Source organism: Hippopotamus amphibius, chromosome 17, assembly GCF_030028045.1.
Source record: "Hippopotamus amphibius kiboko isolate mHipAmp2 chromosome 17, mHipAmp2.hap2, whole genome shotgun sequence".
Classification (NCBI taxonomy): domain Eukaryota; kingdom Metazoa; phylum Chordata; class Mammalia; order Artiodactyla; family Hippopotamidae; genus Hippopotamus; species Hippopotamus amphibius.
Window position 1 is genome coordinate 17295403 of NC_080202.1, and position 15169 is coordinate 17310571.

At 36.3% G+C, this 15169-nt stretch overlaps 2 protein-coding genes across 6 annotated transcripts in view; one reads left to right on the forward strand and one right to left on the reverse strand.

Annotated features, from left to right (window-relative positions):
* The window catches only part of NF1 (neurofibromin 1), a 237044-nt gene that overhangs the window by 187964 nt on the left and 33911 nt on the right, over nt 1–15169 (forward strand). For all 5 annotated transcript variants that reach the window (XM_057714095.1, XM_057714093.1, XM_057714096.1 and 2 more), the window contains exons 37-40: nt 6941–7373; nt 7972–8312; nt 10645–10847; nt 14117–14310. In XM_057714095.1, coding sequence (XP_057570078.1) covers nt 6941–7373; nt 7972–8312; nt 10645–10847; nt 14117–14310 — 1171 coding nt within the window. The remainder of the gene's footprint in view (nt 1–6940; nt 7374–7971; nt 8313–10644; nt 10848–14116; nt 14311–15169) is intronic.
* Nucleotides 73–4118, reverse strand: EVI2A (ecotropic viral integration site 2A). The gene is made up of 2 exons (XM_057714102.1): nt 3856–4118; nt 73–1409 (listed from the first exon to the last, which is right to left on the reverse strand). The coding sequence occupies exon 2, from the start codon at nt 1386–1388 to the stop codon at nt 690–692; it is 699 nt and encodes a 232-aa protein (XP_057570085.1). The 5' UTR covers nt 1389–1409; nt 3856–4118; the 3' UTR covers nt 73–689.

Sequence of the window (15169 nt, forward strand, 5' to 3'; positions counted from 1 at the left end):
TCAGTTGAGCTCTATTTCTTATTGATCTTGACAGTGTATTCTCTAAAATAATAAAGTGAATGCAAATGTACATAGTCACTTTTATTCTAACAAGTCTTTATTATACAAAATTTAAAGTTTTAATTAAATAGTTATAGTAGAAAACCACTTTCTTATGTGTGCCATATATAAAGATGAAAACATCTAGCATAATATTAGCTGTGCTGATAGACAAGCTAGTATGGATTCTGTCGCATTCAGCAAAGAAAGTACCGTGTTCAGCTCTGTGCATTAAGAATGTGACTTCTGTAAGATGTTAAAGCATATACTTCCTCTAACAACACACTAAATCTCTTCAAAGTTTAATAACGTTCAAAGATCACTTCACTACTATTGCTGAACAAGAAATATTTATTTAATTGTCCCTTTCTACTTCTATTAGTCAGTTCCTTCAACTTGTCTCTAAAACCTTCCTCAGATGCTTGGTTGTTTTATTTGCTTTTTAAAATAGTCAGTGTCAGACACAGTTTAAGTAAGTAAGCAGGCATACTTCTCCCCTTCTCACCTGCTTGATTCTAAATTGCAAGGCCTGCCATATCAAATTTTAGACCATCAGACCAACATCTTGGCATTAAATATCAAACTGATTCCATTTTTACTCCGGAAACTTTCTCGTTGCTACTTTGCATTTTTCTTCACTAAAGCATCCATTAGTTAGTGAGTTTTTCAGTTCCATCTTCATCTTTTCTTTCCCTTGTAGCTGTGAGCACTCCAGTAGATTGCATCATTAGGTTGGGCCCTGTGAGCTGTTTTGCTCTTTTCCAAGTGTCTGATTCAGCGGGCCATAGACCACTGCTTGCCAGAAAATCGCCATTGCTTCTAGGCTGACGCTTGCCTACTTGTTTTGAACGTCTGAGAGATGAGACTTTGTTTGCCAGAACCACAGTTGATAGAAATAAAATTGTACAGATAAGAAAAAGCACTGCAATTATAATTAAGCAAATTAGCATAGCCATTTTGTTGTCGTTTTCCTCACAGACACCTTTTTTGAAAATTTCACTGTGACTTTTGCTTATGTTTTCAATGCTCTGTACTGTTGGAGAACTGTTCCTGACAACAGAGGATATATAAAGCTCCAGTTCAGATTTAGGAGCTAAAGACGTGATGTGAGATGATGTGGCTCTGTCAGGCATTTTTGTAGAAGTACCTTTTTTATCTACTTCAGGAGTTGTAGGGTTTGTGTTAATGTTTTCGTTTTGGCTTCTTCCCGTCTTGTTTTGACTATCTGGATCCAAGGCAGTAGTATTAGTAGCCCACAGATGGGTATAGTTTGCTTTTGTTCCAGGTGACAAAGAAAAAACTGTTGTCATCAGAAAGGCAAGATGCAGGTAATGTCCTGTGTATTCCATGTCCGTGGGTGTACCGGTAATCTGTTGGGATAGCAATATAATTTGTTAACTTGTGAAAGAATAATGGTTCCTAGTTTGGGTAACTTTACTTAAAAAAAGACAGCTGATAGGTTATAAATTAGCTGTAAGCTCATGCCCAGCGTTTGCTATCCTGTTTGAATTCCTTCCACACCGATTTTTTTTCCTAGTAGGTACATATAAAGAAAAAAATTTAATTTCTGTTATTTTTTTAAATGCTGAAAGGTAGCATTACAGATAACTACTAATCATTGTAAACTGAATACCATGGTTTTATAGTTTTCTCCTTCTTAAGCATGCTAGACTTTAGCTTTGAGTCAGATACTTCTGCTTTTACTTTTTTGATTCCTCCTGTTTTTTTCCTGACCATTTAAGGAAACTCCTTGCAGAAGCTCCCCATTTTCTAACAAATGAGTCATCAATCTCTATAGTAAAGGAGAAATGTGACATTTTGCTTCACGAATGAAAAGAAAATGCAAATGGCTTTGGGGGGGGCGGGGTTCAGGAAAGGGGAAGTGTGGTAGCAACCAAAAGAAAATGGACTTCAAATAGGAATTCAAGATGTTCTGTTTTCTTCTTGGATGTTTATCTTGAAGCTTAGAATAAAGCTGGTACTTAGAAATATATTCCTAGTATTTGTGAAAGCAGTTTTATGGTGGTGGGTCTCCTTTCACCTCTGTATCCCCTGAGTTATTGTGGCTTTCTGAAAGTAAAGTCATGCCACTTTTCTCATCCTAAACATTTGGCATTACTGAGAAAAATAGGCAAGTTTCTTTTGAATAATCTCAAAAGTTCAACAAAAATTATTGACTTTTTTCATTATTATTTATGCTTAGAATTTTTCTGTGAATATTTTGACATAATTTTTAAAATAAATTATACAATAAAATATTTAATAGAAAGAAATACAACATCAAGAACATGGGGATTTAGACTCAAGTGGGAAATCAAAGCAGATCGTAAGAGTCTCAACCTATAAATGAAAAAAGTGGAATTTCAGTTTTGGCTCTGAGCTCGCTGAAAGCCAGTCCACAAAGGGGACAGAGTCTGTTCCTAATTTTCATTATCCACCGTAAGACTGAAAATTTAAATACAACTAGCATATCTATTCCAGGTACTGGTAAACCAGCAGGAAAGATTTATTACTGTTATTGAGTGAGCTCTCTTATAATAGTATTCCGGTTTGTCTGAGCCACTTTTGTAAGAGTATTTTATTGTTGGCATTTATATGAATAGGGAAGTAGAAGTAAAAACTAGGTTATTCTCCTGAGATGTGCTAAATCAAATTGCATGTTTAAGGACTTTTATAAGTTCTTCTCAAACTTGAATGTACATGGGAGTTTGTTGTTTGTTGTTTTTTGTTTTTTGAATGCAGATTTATTCCATAGGTCTAGGAGGGACCTGAGATTTCTAACCCATTCCCAGGTGACACAGATACTGCTGCTACATGTGCTTTTTTTTTTTTTTTAATTGAAGTGTAGTTGATTTGAGAATAAGAAATGTGATATATTGTGATATAAACGAAAGTAGCGTATAGTAAACAATGCTAACTGGAAACTAATCGCTGAAATAATATTTTCTATTGATAATAGGAAAGAAAACCTTTCTTATGTGTTCTAGAAGTAAGATTACTTTTTGGATTATGATCTTTAATAGACAGTTAAAGATATTGTGCACTGATTTCTATATAATAGTGTTCAGCTTCGATTTTTAAGTTGAATGACATAAATCTTTGGATACTTTATGATTCTTCCACAAAGAGAAATACTTTGAATTGGGTTAGCAAGTAATTTGCATCCTTTTATACTAGACTGGACTCCTGCATTAGATGCTAAAATGATTTAAAGCGGGTTATTCTTGTCACATTAGTTCATTAACAATGTAATATGCATCATAGTATTCGTACACATTTTAACAGTGCTCACCATGGGATAGATAATAGACCCGCTGTTGATTGTCTTCAGCCAGATGTGCTATCATCCCCAGATAAACAAACTGTTAACAAAATGAGACTTTCTCTTACCCTTACAAATGCCTAAGAATAGAGAGCTGTTTCTACGTCCCTAATTTATGCAGTGGAGGCCAGGTTATGTTATCAAAAGTTTTCTTTATCTCTGGTCATTTTCAATAAAATTTATAATGCGTAAGCATTAGTAATGAGAAATTTACTTTTTAAACTTATTTTAATAACAAATAAAACTTTACAGTTCACTCTGGAGTCTAAACTCAGATCCTTCTTAATCCTAATTTAAAGCTCTGTGTTGATGGTAAATGTTTCCATTTCTTACTTAAATTTGACTTAATAGGACAAAAAACCCAGCATACGTTTCCCATTACTAAATCTGCTTTGTTAGTAAGATTAAGTACTGTTTGAAAGTACTTCCTCAAACAGTAATCTGTACAAAGTTATAAGTGAAAAGGCATAAGAAAAACCATGTATATGACCTACCTTACGAAATGCTTGGTCAAAATCTTATTATAATCTGATTTTAATAAGCCACTTCTTTTCTTGTCTTGAAGCACAGCTTCCAAGTAATTTAAAGCAGAATAGACTTGAAGAATCTGAACCTAAAAGTAAATCTGCAGTAAAAAAAAAAAGAAAAAAAAGGATATGTACAGCTCGCTTTCCACTAACCACAGATGACACATTTCCTTTCCACTGCAACTAAAGCACATGTCACAGGGAAAAAAAAAAAAAAAAAAAAAAACCTCCAACTTGTCTAGTTGGCCACTGGCATGACAGGAGGCTTTGTAGAACAAATCCCCGCCTCCAGGGCAGGGAGGGTTTTCTATTTAATGCCTTTTGACCTTATGTTTATTATGTATGCCTGCTATATGCTTTTGAATGATATGTTAGCATCATTCAAAAGAAGATATCATTCAAAAGAAGAGAAAATAGCGTTTTCCCTGGAATTGTGTTAAAATCTTCTCTAAAAATTGTATTTGTATATCACAGACTGATTTGATAACATAAGTTTGGTCAGATAATAGAAACAGTCATGTATATAACCAGCATCTCAAAGTGTAGAACTGCAGCAATGCTTTGGAGAGAATATCTAGTACACGTAGATTATAAAGGACAGAGGGACTTCTCTGGTGGTGCAGTGGTTAAGAATCCACCTGCTAATGCAGGGGACACAGATTCGATGTCTGGTCGGGAAAGATCCCACATGCTGCAGAGCAACTAAGCCCGTGTGCCACGACTGTTGAGCCTGTGCTCTAAAGCCGTTGAGCCACAGCTACTAAGTCCATGCGCTACAACTACTGAAGCCCGCACGCCTAGAGCCTGTGCTCTGCAACAAGAGAAGCCATCACATTAAGCCACCGCAACGAAGAGTAGCCCCCACTCACCACAACTAGGGAAAGCCTGTGCAACTAGAGAAAGTCAACAAAGATCCAACACAGCCAAAAAATAAAATAAATCTATTTAAAAAAAGAAGAAGATTTTATAATTTTATAAAAAGGGACAGAAAATGCTTTTGTGTGGTTCAGTGTACACACACACACACACACACACACACACACACACACCCGCAAATGTCCTGTCATTACCTCATATTCAGTGGGTTTAAAATGGCTCTTCCCCTGAAGTGACTGCCCCTCATGACCTCTGTTTTTGTTCATGGTAGCAACATTCTTTGTAATGGCAGAGCCTTGGTATACAGCATGTCCTTTTAATTCAAGTCCTTTCAGCCCTGATCAGACCTTGGATCATGTTGGTCCTTTCTTCATATTTTTGAATCAGTTTCTTCTTTCACTGTCACTTATTTTCAGTATTACCCTAGTATTTTACATGCTTATTAAACCGTACCTGAACTACTACATCTTTTTTTACTCGCCCTGACTCCTTCATATATATTGTATGTATCACTTCCTGTGATCATAGCACCCCTTTCTTTTAAAAAATGTGGTTGAATAACTTCCTAACACCTAGCAGCGATTCAAAAATGTTTGTGCACATAAATATCAGATGAGAAGGTTGTTTAAAAACAGTGAAAATTTCCAGGCCCCACTGCGTAAATTCACATATAGCAGTTCTGGGCTGGGACAGGAAACTGCATTTTTATCCAGCACCACAGTTGATTCTGATGCTGGTGCTCCACAGAACATCCTCCTAGAAATATCAGGATCCTAGGAGAAAACCTGGGCCCCTTAGTTGAACAGTTTCGTTTCCTTCACAATGTAGCTATTCTGTATTTTTCCGACTTTATCTCTTAAAACTTCTCTACATGAATCCTCCATTCTAGCTAAACTAGCTGATTGTTGCCTCAACACCTCTAGTTACCTACTTTTTTTCCTCCTTTCCCTCTCTGCATGAGGCCTGCCAATCCCTCCCCTTGGTGAGTTTGAAATTCCTCCTGCCCACTTCAGCATCTTCTGTGTAGTTTTCGCTGATTACCCAGTTTGTGTGGATTTCTCCCTCTTTTGAACTTAACCAAGGGATTTTTCTCTGCAGTTTCTTTGACAAGTGATTACATACTACCTCATATCTTTTCTTTGTTCTTGAAATATTTTTCTTTTACTTTAAAATCATTTAACTTGTCATGTAGTTTTATCTTATTTTCTGCCAATAAGATTTAAAACTCTTAGGAAAGGATATTTATCTTAGCTTACTTTGTAGTACTACCTGAGTCGTGAAGTATAGAACACTGGGCCAAAGTTAATATAGATTGTTTTGATTTGAAATTCTAGCACTGTTTTGGGAGCTTTCTGATGGTCCTGATTTTGACTACTCACATGGATTAGCATTCTTTTGAGTGTAAGCAACATTGACCTAATACAACTTAATCAAAAAATGGAATTTATTGGCTCACACAGCTGAAGTAGTAAAGGGATAAATTTGATCCCAGGAAAAGGGCTTTATCTAGGACTCAAATGAAATGGCCAAGGTTCCAGTTGCTCTCCTAATTTCTCTGCTCCATTTTTTCAGTTTTTCAGCAGGCTCTTCCTTTGTATCTCAAAATATAAGCTCACAACTCCCAGAGCTATATGTTCCCTTATTTATAAACATCAGGAAAGAAAAAAGTCTCAGTTCCCAACAATTTAGGCTGAAGTCTTTGAATTGGGCCTCTTTGGCCCTGGCTGTCCTTGTTTGAGTCATGTGGTCATTGTTGAACCGTTCATTCTCTCTGGTCAGGGTGGGATAAATGAATTGACTAAAGTCATTCAGTTTACTCCAGGGCTCCAAGTAGGTCATTTCCACTCAGACTGTTCCCCTGGGAACTTGGGTGAGCCTGGAAGCAGCCAACCAGTGTCCATTGCCTTCCTCCTTGCTTGACTGTGGTAGGCAAGTTGGTTGTCGTTACTGTTGCTCAGAGTTTTTGATCTGGGGATTTGTCTCTTCCATTTTACTTCAGCCCTACTTCTCAATGTCTTTAAAATGGATTCAGATTTTGTATAATTGTTTAATGTTATAGTTAGTTCTCTCTAGAAAATTAATCAGAAAATAAAGGAATAAAATAGATTAGTAGCATCTGTATACTCATTCAGAACTCTGTTAACGATCTGTGTACTTTTTTTTTCATCTTCCTTAGGTTCAAAACTGGTCAAATCAATGGCGATTTGCTGATATACCACGTCTTGCTGACTTTAAAGCCATATTACGCAAAGCCATATGAAATTGTAGTGGACCTTACCCATACTGGGCCTAGCAATCGCTTTAAAACAGACTTTCTCTCCAAGTGGTTTGTTGTTTTTCCTGGCTTTGCTTATGATAATGTCTCCGCAGTATATATCTATAACTGTAACTCCTGGGTCAGGGAATACACCAAGTATCATGAGCGGCTGCTGACAGGCCTCAAAGGCAGCAAAAGACTCATTTTCATAGACTGTCCTGGGAAACTGGCTGAGCACATTGAGCATGAACAACAGAAACTACCTGCTGCCACCTTGGCTTTAGAAGAGGACCTGAAGGTATTCCACAATGCTCTCAAGCTAGCTCACAAAGACACCAAGGTTTCTATCAAAGTAAGTCTCACTCCCTGTTAGGTAAGTGGTTCATTGCCATTCTTGAGGAACCAGACTGTATACTGAACTCCCCAGGGTCCCTGTAGTAGTGTATCAAATGTAGAGTAAGTCCAGATGGAGGAAAACCAAGCTTGCTGTACCTTCATGGTGGTCCTGCAGAAGACTGAGCAGGTGTACACTTAATAATATTCCAGATTGGATTGGAGGCAGGCGAGTTTTGTAGAATGGGCGGTTTGCTGTATATCAGTCAAATGGTAGGAATATGTGAAGAGTGGAAATTACCTACTGAGAGTTCTTCTGATTATTACATGCTTCTTGCATAGTGAGGAACATGAACCTTCAGGATAAAATCTATAATTATCATAAGATTCTCAGCCTTTTAAAAAATAAATTTTTTTCCTGATATTTTCAGTCTCTTTTGATGGCATTTTTGATAATAATCGTTGAACCTATTTGAATACACAATGGTGGTAACTCTTCTTTAAATGGCTAACATGGTATTTTGTTTGTTTGGTTGGTTGGTTTTTGAAATCTCTCAGAATTCTACATGATGAAATTTAATTCTTTACTACTCTACCCTCTTGCTGCCATTTTCCAGGTCGGTTCTACTGCTGTTCAAGTAACCTCAGCAGAGCGCACAAAAGTCCTGGGGCAATCAGTCTTTCTAAATGATATCTATTATGCTTCGGAAATTGAAGAGATCTGCCTAGTGGATGAGAACCAGTTCACCTTAACTATTGCAAACCAGGGCACACCACTCACCTTCATGCACCAGGAGTGTGAAGCCATTGTTCAGTCCATCATTCACATCCGGACACGTTGGGAGCTGTCGCAGCCCGACTCCATCCCCCAGCACACCAAGATTCGCCCAAAAGATGTCCCTGGGACACTACTCAATATCGCATTACTTAATTTAGGCAGTTCAGACCCTAGTTTACGGTAGGTTTTTTAAAAACTCATTTCAGTCTTATTCAAGGTTTGTTGGTTTTAAAATGAGACCAATTAATAAACTTTTAAAGCAGCCTCTACCCTAATACTGTAAATTGGCAGGTATTCTGTGTTGGTTAACCAGTATGACCTCAGCAAGTACACGTGAACTGTGGAATTCTGAACAGGGTGATTCCCTCTAAACCAATGTATGTTCTTTCAACTTTCATCTGAAACATAAAACATAGAAGTTTTCTCGGGGGTTTTTTGTTTTTTAGGTTTGTTTTTTTTTTTTTTAAGTCTGCTTCTAAATTAAGTTTCTCCTTTTCTGAGTTTCTAAATTTTTCCAGTATTCAAAAGTGCATCACTATTAAGTTTGCTCGCAGTCAAATTAGATTATCATTGTTTGAAAGAAAAGGAGGGTTTGATGTTCAGTAACTCAGTAACATTGCATAGTTCCCACCTGTGTAACTTTAACAAAATTCTTGAAAGAAAGCTTAAGACAAATATAGATGTCACATGAGCAGACTATAATTAGTTCTGGTTAGGCTTAGTAATCTAAACATGAATGAGGAAAGAGCAGGGCCTACAAGTCAGTAGATGTGGTTTAAATCTAGATCTGCTGCTGCTGTGTGACGTTGGGCAGGGTACTGAAGTTCTCTGAGCACTAGTTACCTCATTTTTAACATAAAGGTAACATTGCCTTCCTTATAAACCTACAGAGGTTCAATAAGTAATATGTGTGGTGGTATAGTATAGCACCTAGCAGATAGTTTGTGCTTAGCAAATATTATTTCCTCCCACCCCCCACCCCCCCCACCCCCAGTCTGCCAACATCTCTTTGCACCACTTCCCTCTTCTGCCCCTCTCCTTTTCATGTTAAGATAATTTTTTGTCCAGAGTACCTTAGGACTGTCAGGTTTTTACAGATATAAATACTTAGCTTCAGAAACTTCCCTAGGGTGAATATAGCCCAGGCTTTATAAGTGAGCTTTTTAGAATTCCAAATTCTCCCTTATTTAAAAGGAAAAAAAAAATCAGCAAGATTTCTTTACCTGGATGGGCCTCGTGGGGTTCATGAACTCCTGGAAACATACACACAAAATTTAGCTTTCATTATCTCAGAGGAGTCTGTGACACCTACTCGCAGTTTGAGGAATCCCAATTCTTTATAGCTGTTGAAATATACAGAGTGAAAGTCAGTGTCAAAATAGTGTCACTCAGGATTCCTAGGAATTAGCAAAAGATACACAAACTTGGAAACAATAATATTAATATTTTCATCTTAGGAAAATGGAACTGCAAGTGTCTTGAATTTCTAATTCAAAATTCATCATAGAAGAATGCTAGCAAACTTCTAACAATTATTAGCTTGAATGAACTTCTGTTCTTCTCTTGGGAAATAAAGCAAGCTGACAGCTGCTTTTTTTGCTGAAGCATGTCGTCCCAGAGAAAAAGCCTTGAGGCAGACTTTTATTTCAGTGGCTTCTCCCCCCCTCCCCAATATGGCTGTTGCATAAATAAGCATGATGAAAGTTCAGAGGTAATGAAAACCTGAAATTTACTGACTAAACCATTTCTTTTGCTGGATGGGGAGAAAAATCTAAATCAAAAAATTAAATATTTTGAGCTGTCTCCTAGATTGTTTAAGTATATTTTTAGACATTTATAAGGGAGTTTTTGGTTCTGGTGGAACCTGATATATATGATGGTTTGGGTGTTTTTTTTTTTTAAATTCAGTGCTTATATATAATAGTAGGAGTTCACAGAAGGAAACAATGGCAGGGGAGACTTCATTATATTAAAAAATTATTTGACCTCTAGTTTGTAGTATAACTTGTACGATGCCCAGAAAGAAATTCAATAGATGCTGATGAAAGATTTTAACATTCGGATTTGATGAAGGCCATCTCTTTTCTTGTGATCCCAATTATAACTGGATCTAGTGGGACGGGGAGCCACAATTTGAGTTTTGGCCTCACTGACAATATGATATGGCTTATTCTGACTTAGTTCATATTGATTCATCTTATGACCATAAAATTCTCATATTTTACATCCCAAAGAAATGTGTTTTAGAAAGGCCTTATATCCACTGTCTTAGGAGCCTTACAGTTCTCTTTTGGTTATGTGAAGATTTTCCTTTAAAAAAAAAAAATCCCTAAATGATCAAGGGGTATTTTGCATTTACCATAGAATCACAAAATCTTCTCTCTCATTGATCATAAAATTTAAAAATAGTTGATCTGTTCTTGGTAATAGAATCATAAGTGGTATATTATGAAAAAATTTTGGAATTATAAGAAAAAAGTTTTAAAACAACTTAATTTGTGTTTTCTCCTAGGTCAGCTGCCTATAATCTTCTGTGTGCCTTAACTTGTACCTTTAATTTAAAAATCGAGGGCCAGTTACTAGAGACATCAGGTTTATGTATCCCAGCCAACAACACCCTCTTTATTGTCTCTATTAGTAAGACACTGGCAGCCAATGAGCCACACCTCACCTTAGAATTTTTGGAAGAGTGTATTTCTGGATTTAGCAAATCTAGTAAGTAATGATAATTTTCTTTAATACTAACAATGATTCTAAGAAGATTCAAAGACAACCCTTTCATTTCAGAATTTGCCAGTGAAATCTAGTGTATTTCTACTACTATTTTTTCATCTGACTGAAGAAGCTTCATGGTAGACCACATTGAGAAATCCACCAAAATTCTGGCAATACAAGCAAGGTGGCAAGATTTTGATACCTTCTTTGTCTCTGGACCATTCACAAAGCATTTTTCCTACTATGTTTCAGATTAATTAGCTTCAGTATTTCTCTTCTTAGCAGGTTATTCCAAATGTGTAAAGTATCCACATTGTCTCCTTGATTGTAGGGAAGTAGTCATTTCCTCTTTTCTTCAGGTTGACTTTGAACTGTGATTTCATTGTTCATGTACAGTTCATGGAGAATGCAGTGGCACAAAATACAGGGTCCAGAGTCAACTCCTGACTTAGCTTTGATAAATGTCACAAATTTAACATCTACTCTTTATGTCTGTCCATCTTCAGACCCTGTAGTGTATAAATGTTGCTCTTCTCCCGGCTTATTTCCTGACATTTTCTTCTCTTCCCTTCCTCTCTCCATAATACATAAAACTTTTTTTGTGCATTCAAAAACATTTCTTGATTTTTCTGTGTTAAGTAATTGAAAGCTTTGAAAATTCAGTGAGATCGGATCACTGTATATTTTTACAGTAAGAGATGTAGGAATATAACCCTAAAAAGAAAATGTGTAAGTGACAAAACAAGAAAAGTATAAAGCTGCATTGAAAAATATTAATATAAAAAAAAGATTTGAGTGAATGGATACCACGTATTGTGTTCCTGGATGAACAGTTCTTCCCAGATTGTTACAAATTCAATGCAGCCCCTTCAAAATAGCTATGAGATTTGAGGATTAAGAATGAGGTAGAACTTTAAAAGATTATACATTTACTTGCAAGTACAACAGCTAAGAAAATATTGAAAGGAAAGAAAACTGAGAGGGGCTTGAATTAACAGATATCTTAACACATAACAGTACAGTAATTAAAACAGGTATTCAAAAATCAGCAGTCAAGGCACTTTAAGAGAAACATTGATAAAGAAGTATCATAAACTAATCGGGGAAAGAGTAAATCATTTAAGAATTGAGGCTGGGAAATGAATTAAGTTGGGTCTCCATCTTAATCCCACACCACAAGATGCCAAAATGAGTTCTAACTATCAGTATACTTAAGAATTGAATATAAAAACTGGAACCATTTAAAAAAGAAGAATATTTAGTAGCTTTGTGGGTAAGGACTTATGAAGCAAAAAAGTGATAGATGGAAACAAAGGAAATGGCGAACAGATTTGACCATGTAAAACTTCAAACATGTTTACTTTAAAAAAACTAAAAAACTAAAAAAACTAAGAAATATGTTTGCAGCAAATATGAGAAAAGAGTAATATCTTTAATCTGTGAAGAATTTCTTCAGATTAATAAGAAAAATGGATCAACAGTAACATGCAGGTCATACTAAAAAAGAATATATTTTTAAAATTTCACTAATAAATTCAAAGAAATTTAAACTGAAAGAATAGTAAGATTATATATTCAGCTATCAAATTGGCAAAGATTTTTTAATTCAATGTTGATGTCTTTGGAATTGTGAACAGGGGCAACTTTTCTAAGAAGCAGTTTGGACATGGATATCAAGAACCTTATGGATGTTTATAGCTTTTGGACTCATAATTCCACTTTTTAGAATTTATCCTAAGAAATTAAGGTTCATATGTTTATCATAGCATTATTTCTTATTTAGATTTTTTAAATTCAGGTATATCTCATCAATAAATTGCCCAAATCTTAAATGAACAGCTTGATTAACTTTTACTTGTGAGTACATCATGAAACCATCTCTCAGATCGAGATACAGAACATTTCCAGCATCTGGAAGGCTCCTTTCTGTTACCCTCACCAAGAGTAACCAGTATTATGATCTCTGTTACATAGATTTATTTTACATACTTTTGAACCTCACATAACATTGTTTATAATAGCAAAAAATTAAAACAGTCTAAAAGTAAATAATGAAGAACTGATTACCTTGTTGGATCTCCATATGATGAAATAATATGAAGCCATTAAAAACGTTTTTGGTAACAGAATTTCGGTTTGGGAAGATGAAAAGGTTCTGGAGATGCATGGTGGCGGTGGTTGCACAACTTCATTCCTCTGAACTGTACACTTTAAAATGGCAGATTTTATGTTATGTATATTTTAACATGATTAAAAAATGTTTTGGGTACTCTAGGTGAAGTTTTATAGAGGAATTTTTGCATTATTTTTGTACTTTTTGTAAGTCTGAAGTTATTTCAGAATAAAAAGTTGCAAGATGTTTTTGGAGAATTTTTAATGTTGAGTAAATCTCAGTATAATATATGGTGAAAAAAATATTCAGAGCATACTACATCTATAGCATAACCCTAATTTTTGTGGAGAGGTTGGGATGGGTTATGTGCGTGTATACACACACGTGAATATACATTATCTCTGCATAGATTTGAAAGCATATGGAGTGGACTTCCCTGGTAGTGCAGTGGTTAAGAATCCGCCTGCCACAGCAGGTCCGATCCCTGGGCCAGGAAGATTCCACATGCCGTGGAGCATCTAAGCTGGTGCGCCACAGCTACTGAGCCTGTGCTCTAGAGCCCGCGAGCCACAACTATTGAGCCCATGTACCGCAACTACTGAAGCCCACGTGCCTAGAGCCCGTGCTCCACAATGAGAAGCCTGCGCACCGCAATGAAGAGTAGCCCCTACTCACCACAACTAGAGAAAGCCTGGCACAACAACGAAGACCCAACACAGGCAATAAATAAATAAATAAATAAATGAAAGCAAGCATATGGAGAGATCAAGTAATATACCAATATATTGATACCAGTTTCATTATTATGGTGATACTTTTCCTTTTACCAAACTTCCTATGATTACCACATATTCCTTTTACAATTAGAACAAAACAAGAAGAAATTTAACTAGAAGAGAAGTTATTAAAATGGAGAAAAATAACATAAAACTTTTCAAAAAATGGCTTAATGACTTTGAAGAGTCCTTTTCTTTAAGGCTTGCTCTCTTTCTTCACCTCTTTCTTCAGTCATATACTTGCCAAGTCTCTCTTCTCCAGGCCTGATTCTAGGCAATGGCCTTTACCTTTTACCTTTTCTTTCCCCCAGTCTTCTAAAAGAATTGTTGATATAATTTTCATGGACCATCTATGCTAACAGTGTATTTTTTTCCCCCAGGTATTGAATTGAAACATCTTTGTTTGGAATATATGACTCCATGGCTGTCAAATCTAGTACGTTTTTGTAAGCACAATGATGATGCCAAAAGACAGAGAGTCACTGCGATTCTTGACAAGCTGATAACCATGACCATCAACGAGAAGCAGATGTACCCATCCATTCAGGCAAAGATATGGGGGAGCCTAGGGCAGGTATGGAGTCTGCTCAGATACTTACCTAGTGCCTCCTTGGTGCAGATACTTAACTGAAACCTACGTTGTGCAAAGCGCTAAGCTAGGGATATAGCTGCAGAAAAGACAGTCCCCTCTTTCAAAAAGCATGCAGAACCCACCTAATGCTTGATCTGCTTCCGAATTGTAGATGTCTAATGCATGTCTCAGAGCCAGAGAAAAATGAATTATTTTAGCACTTTTCTCCGCGGCATCATCACAGTCATCTCGGTGTGTAGAAGCCACAGGTGCTGAGCGCCAACGGCGCTATGCCATTTTTTATGTAAGGGACTTGAGCATCCCGGGAATTTGGTATCAGCAGGGGTTCCTGGAACTAATCTCCAAGGATACCAAGGGACGGCTGCATGTAGAATTTAACTGTGAAAATCTGATGTTGTTTCTAATAAATAGTGCATTATAGTATATTCTAGCACCCTACATGCCATAAGTGTCAGTAAATGTTTGCTAAGGATGTTATTTGGGCCACCTGCTCTCGCTTACAGTTCCAGCATAAGAACACCAATATTAAAATAGTGTAATGTAACTGTTTTTTATCTGACAAGAATTATGCTACCATTTCTTCAAAGTAATCATTTAAGGAGGCAATACCCTTACTCAAACAATGCTACGAGTCCTCCCAATAATTTTAAATGATCTTGGAGCCAGTTTTATAGCTCTGCAAAACATCTCAGTACTTGATGTCATTTCCTATATTTCAAAACAAGTGCACTTTATACTGCCCATGCATTAGTGTCTTTGAAGAGAACAGACGTGCTTTAAGAGTGAGTGAAAATAATATATGTAGAGATTTTAAATGTTTGAATGCCAGTCTCTGAAGGAA

What these genes read in the sequence shown, in the direction of transcription:
- EVI2A (XM_057714102.1), bottom strand. Translation starts at nt 1,388, where the DNA reads ATGGAATACACAGGACATTACCTGCATCTTGCCTTTCTGATGACAACA.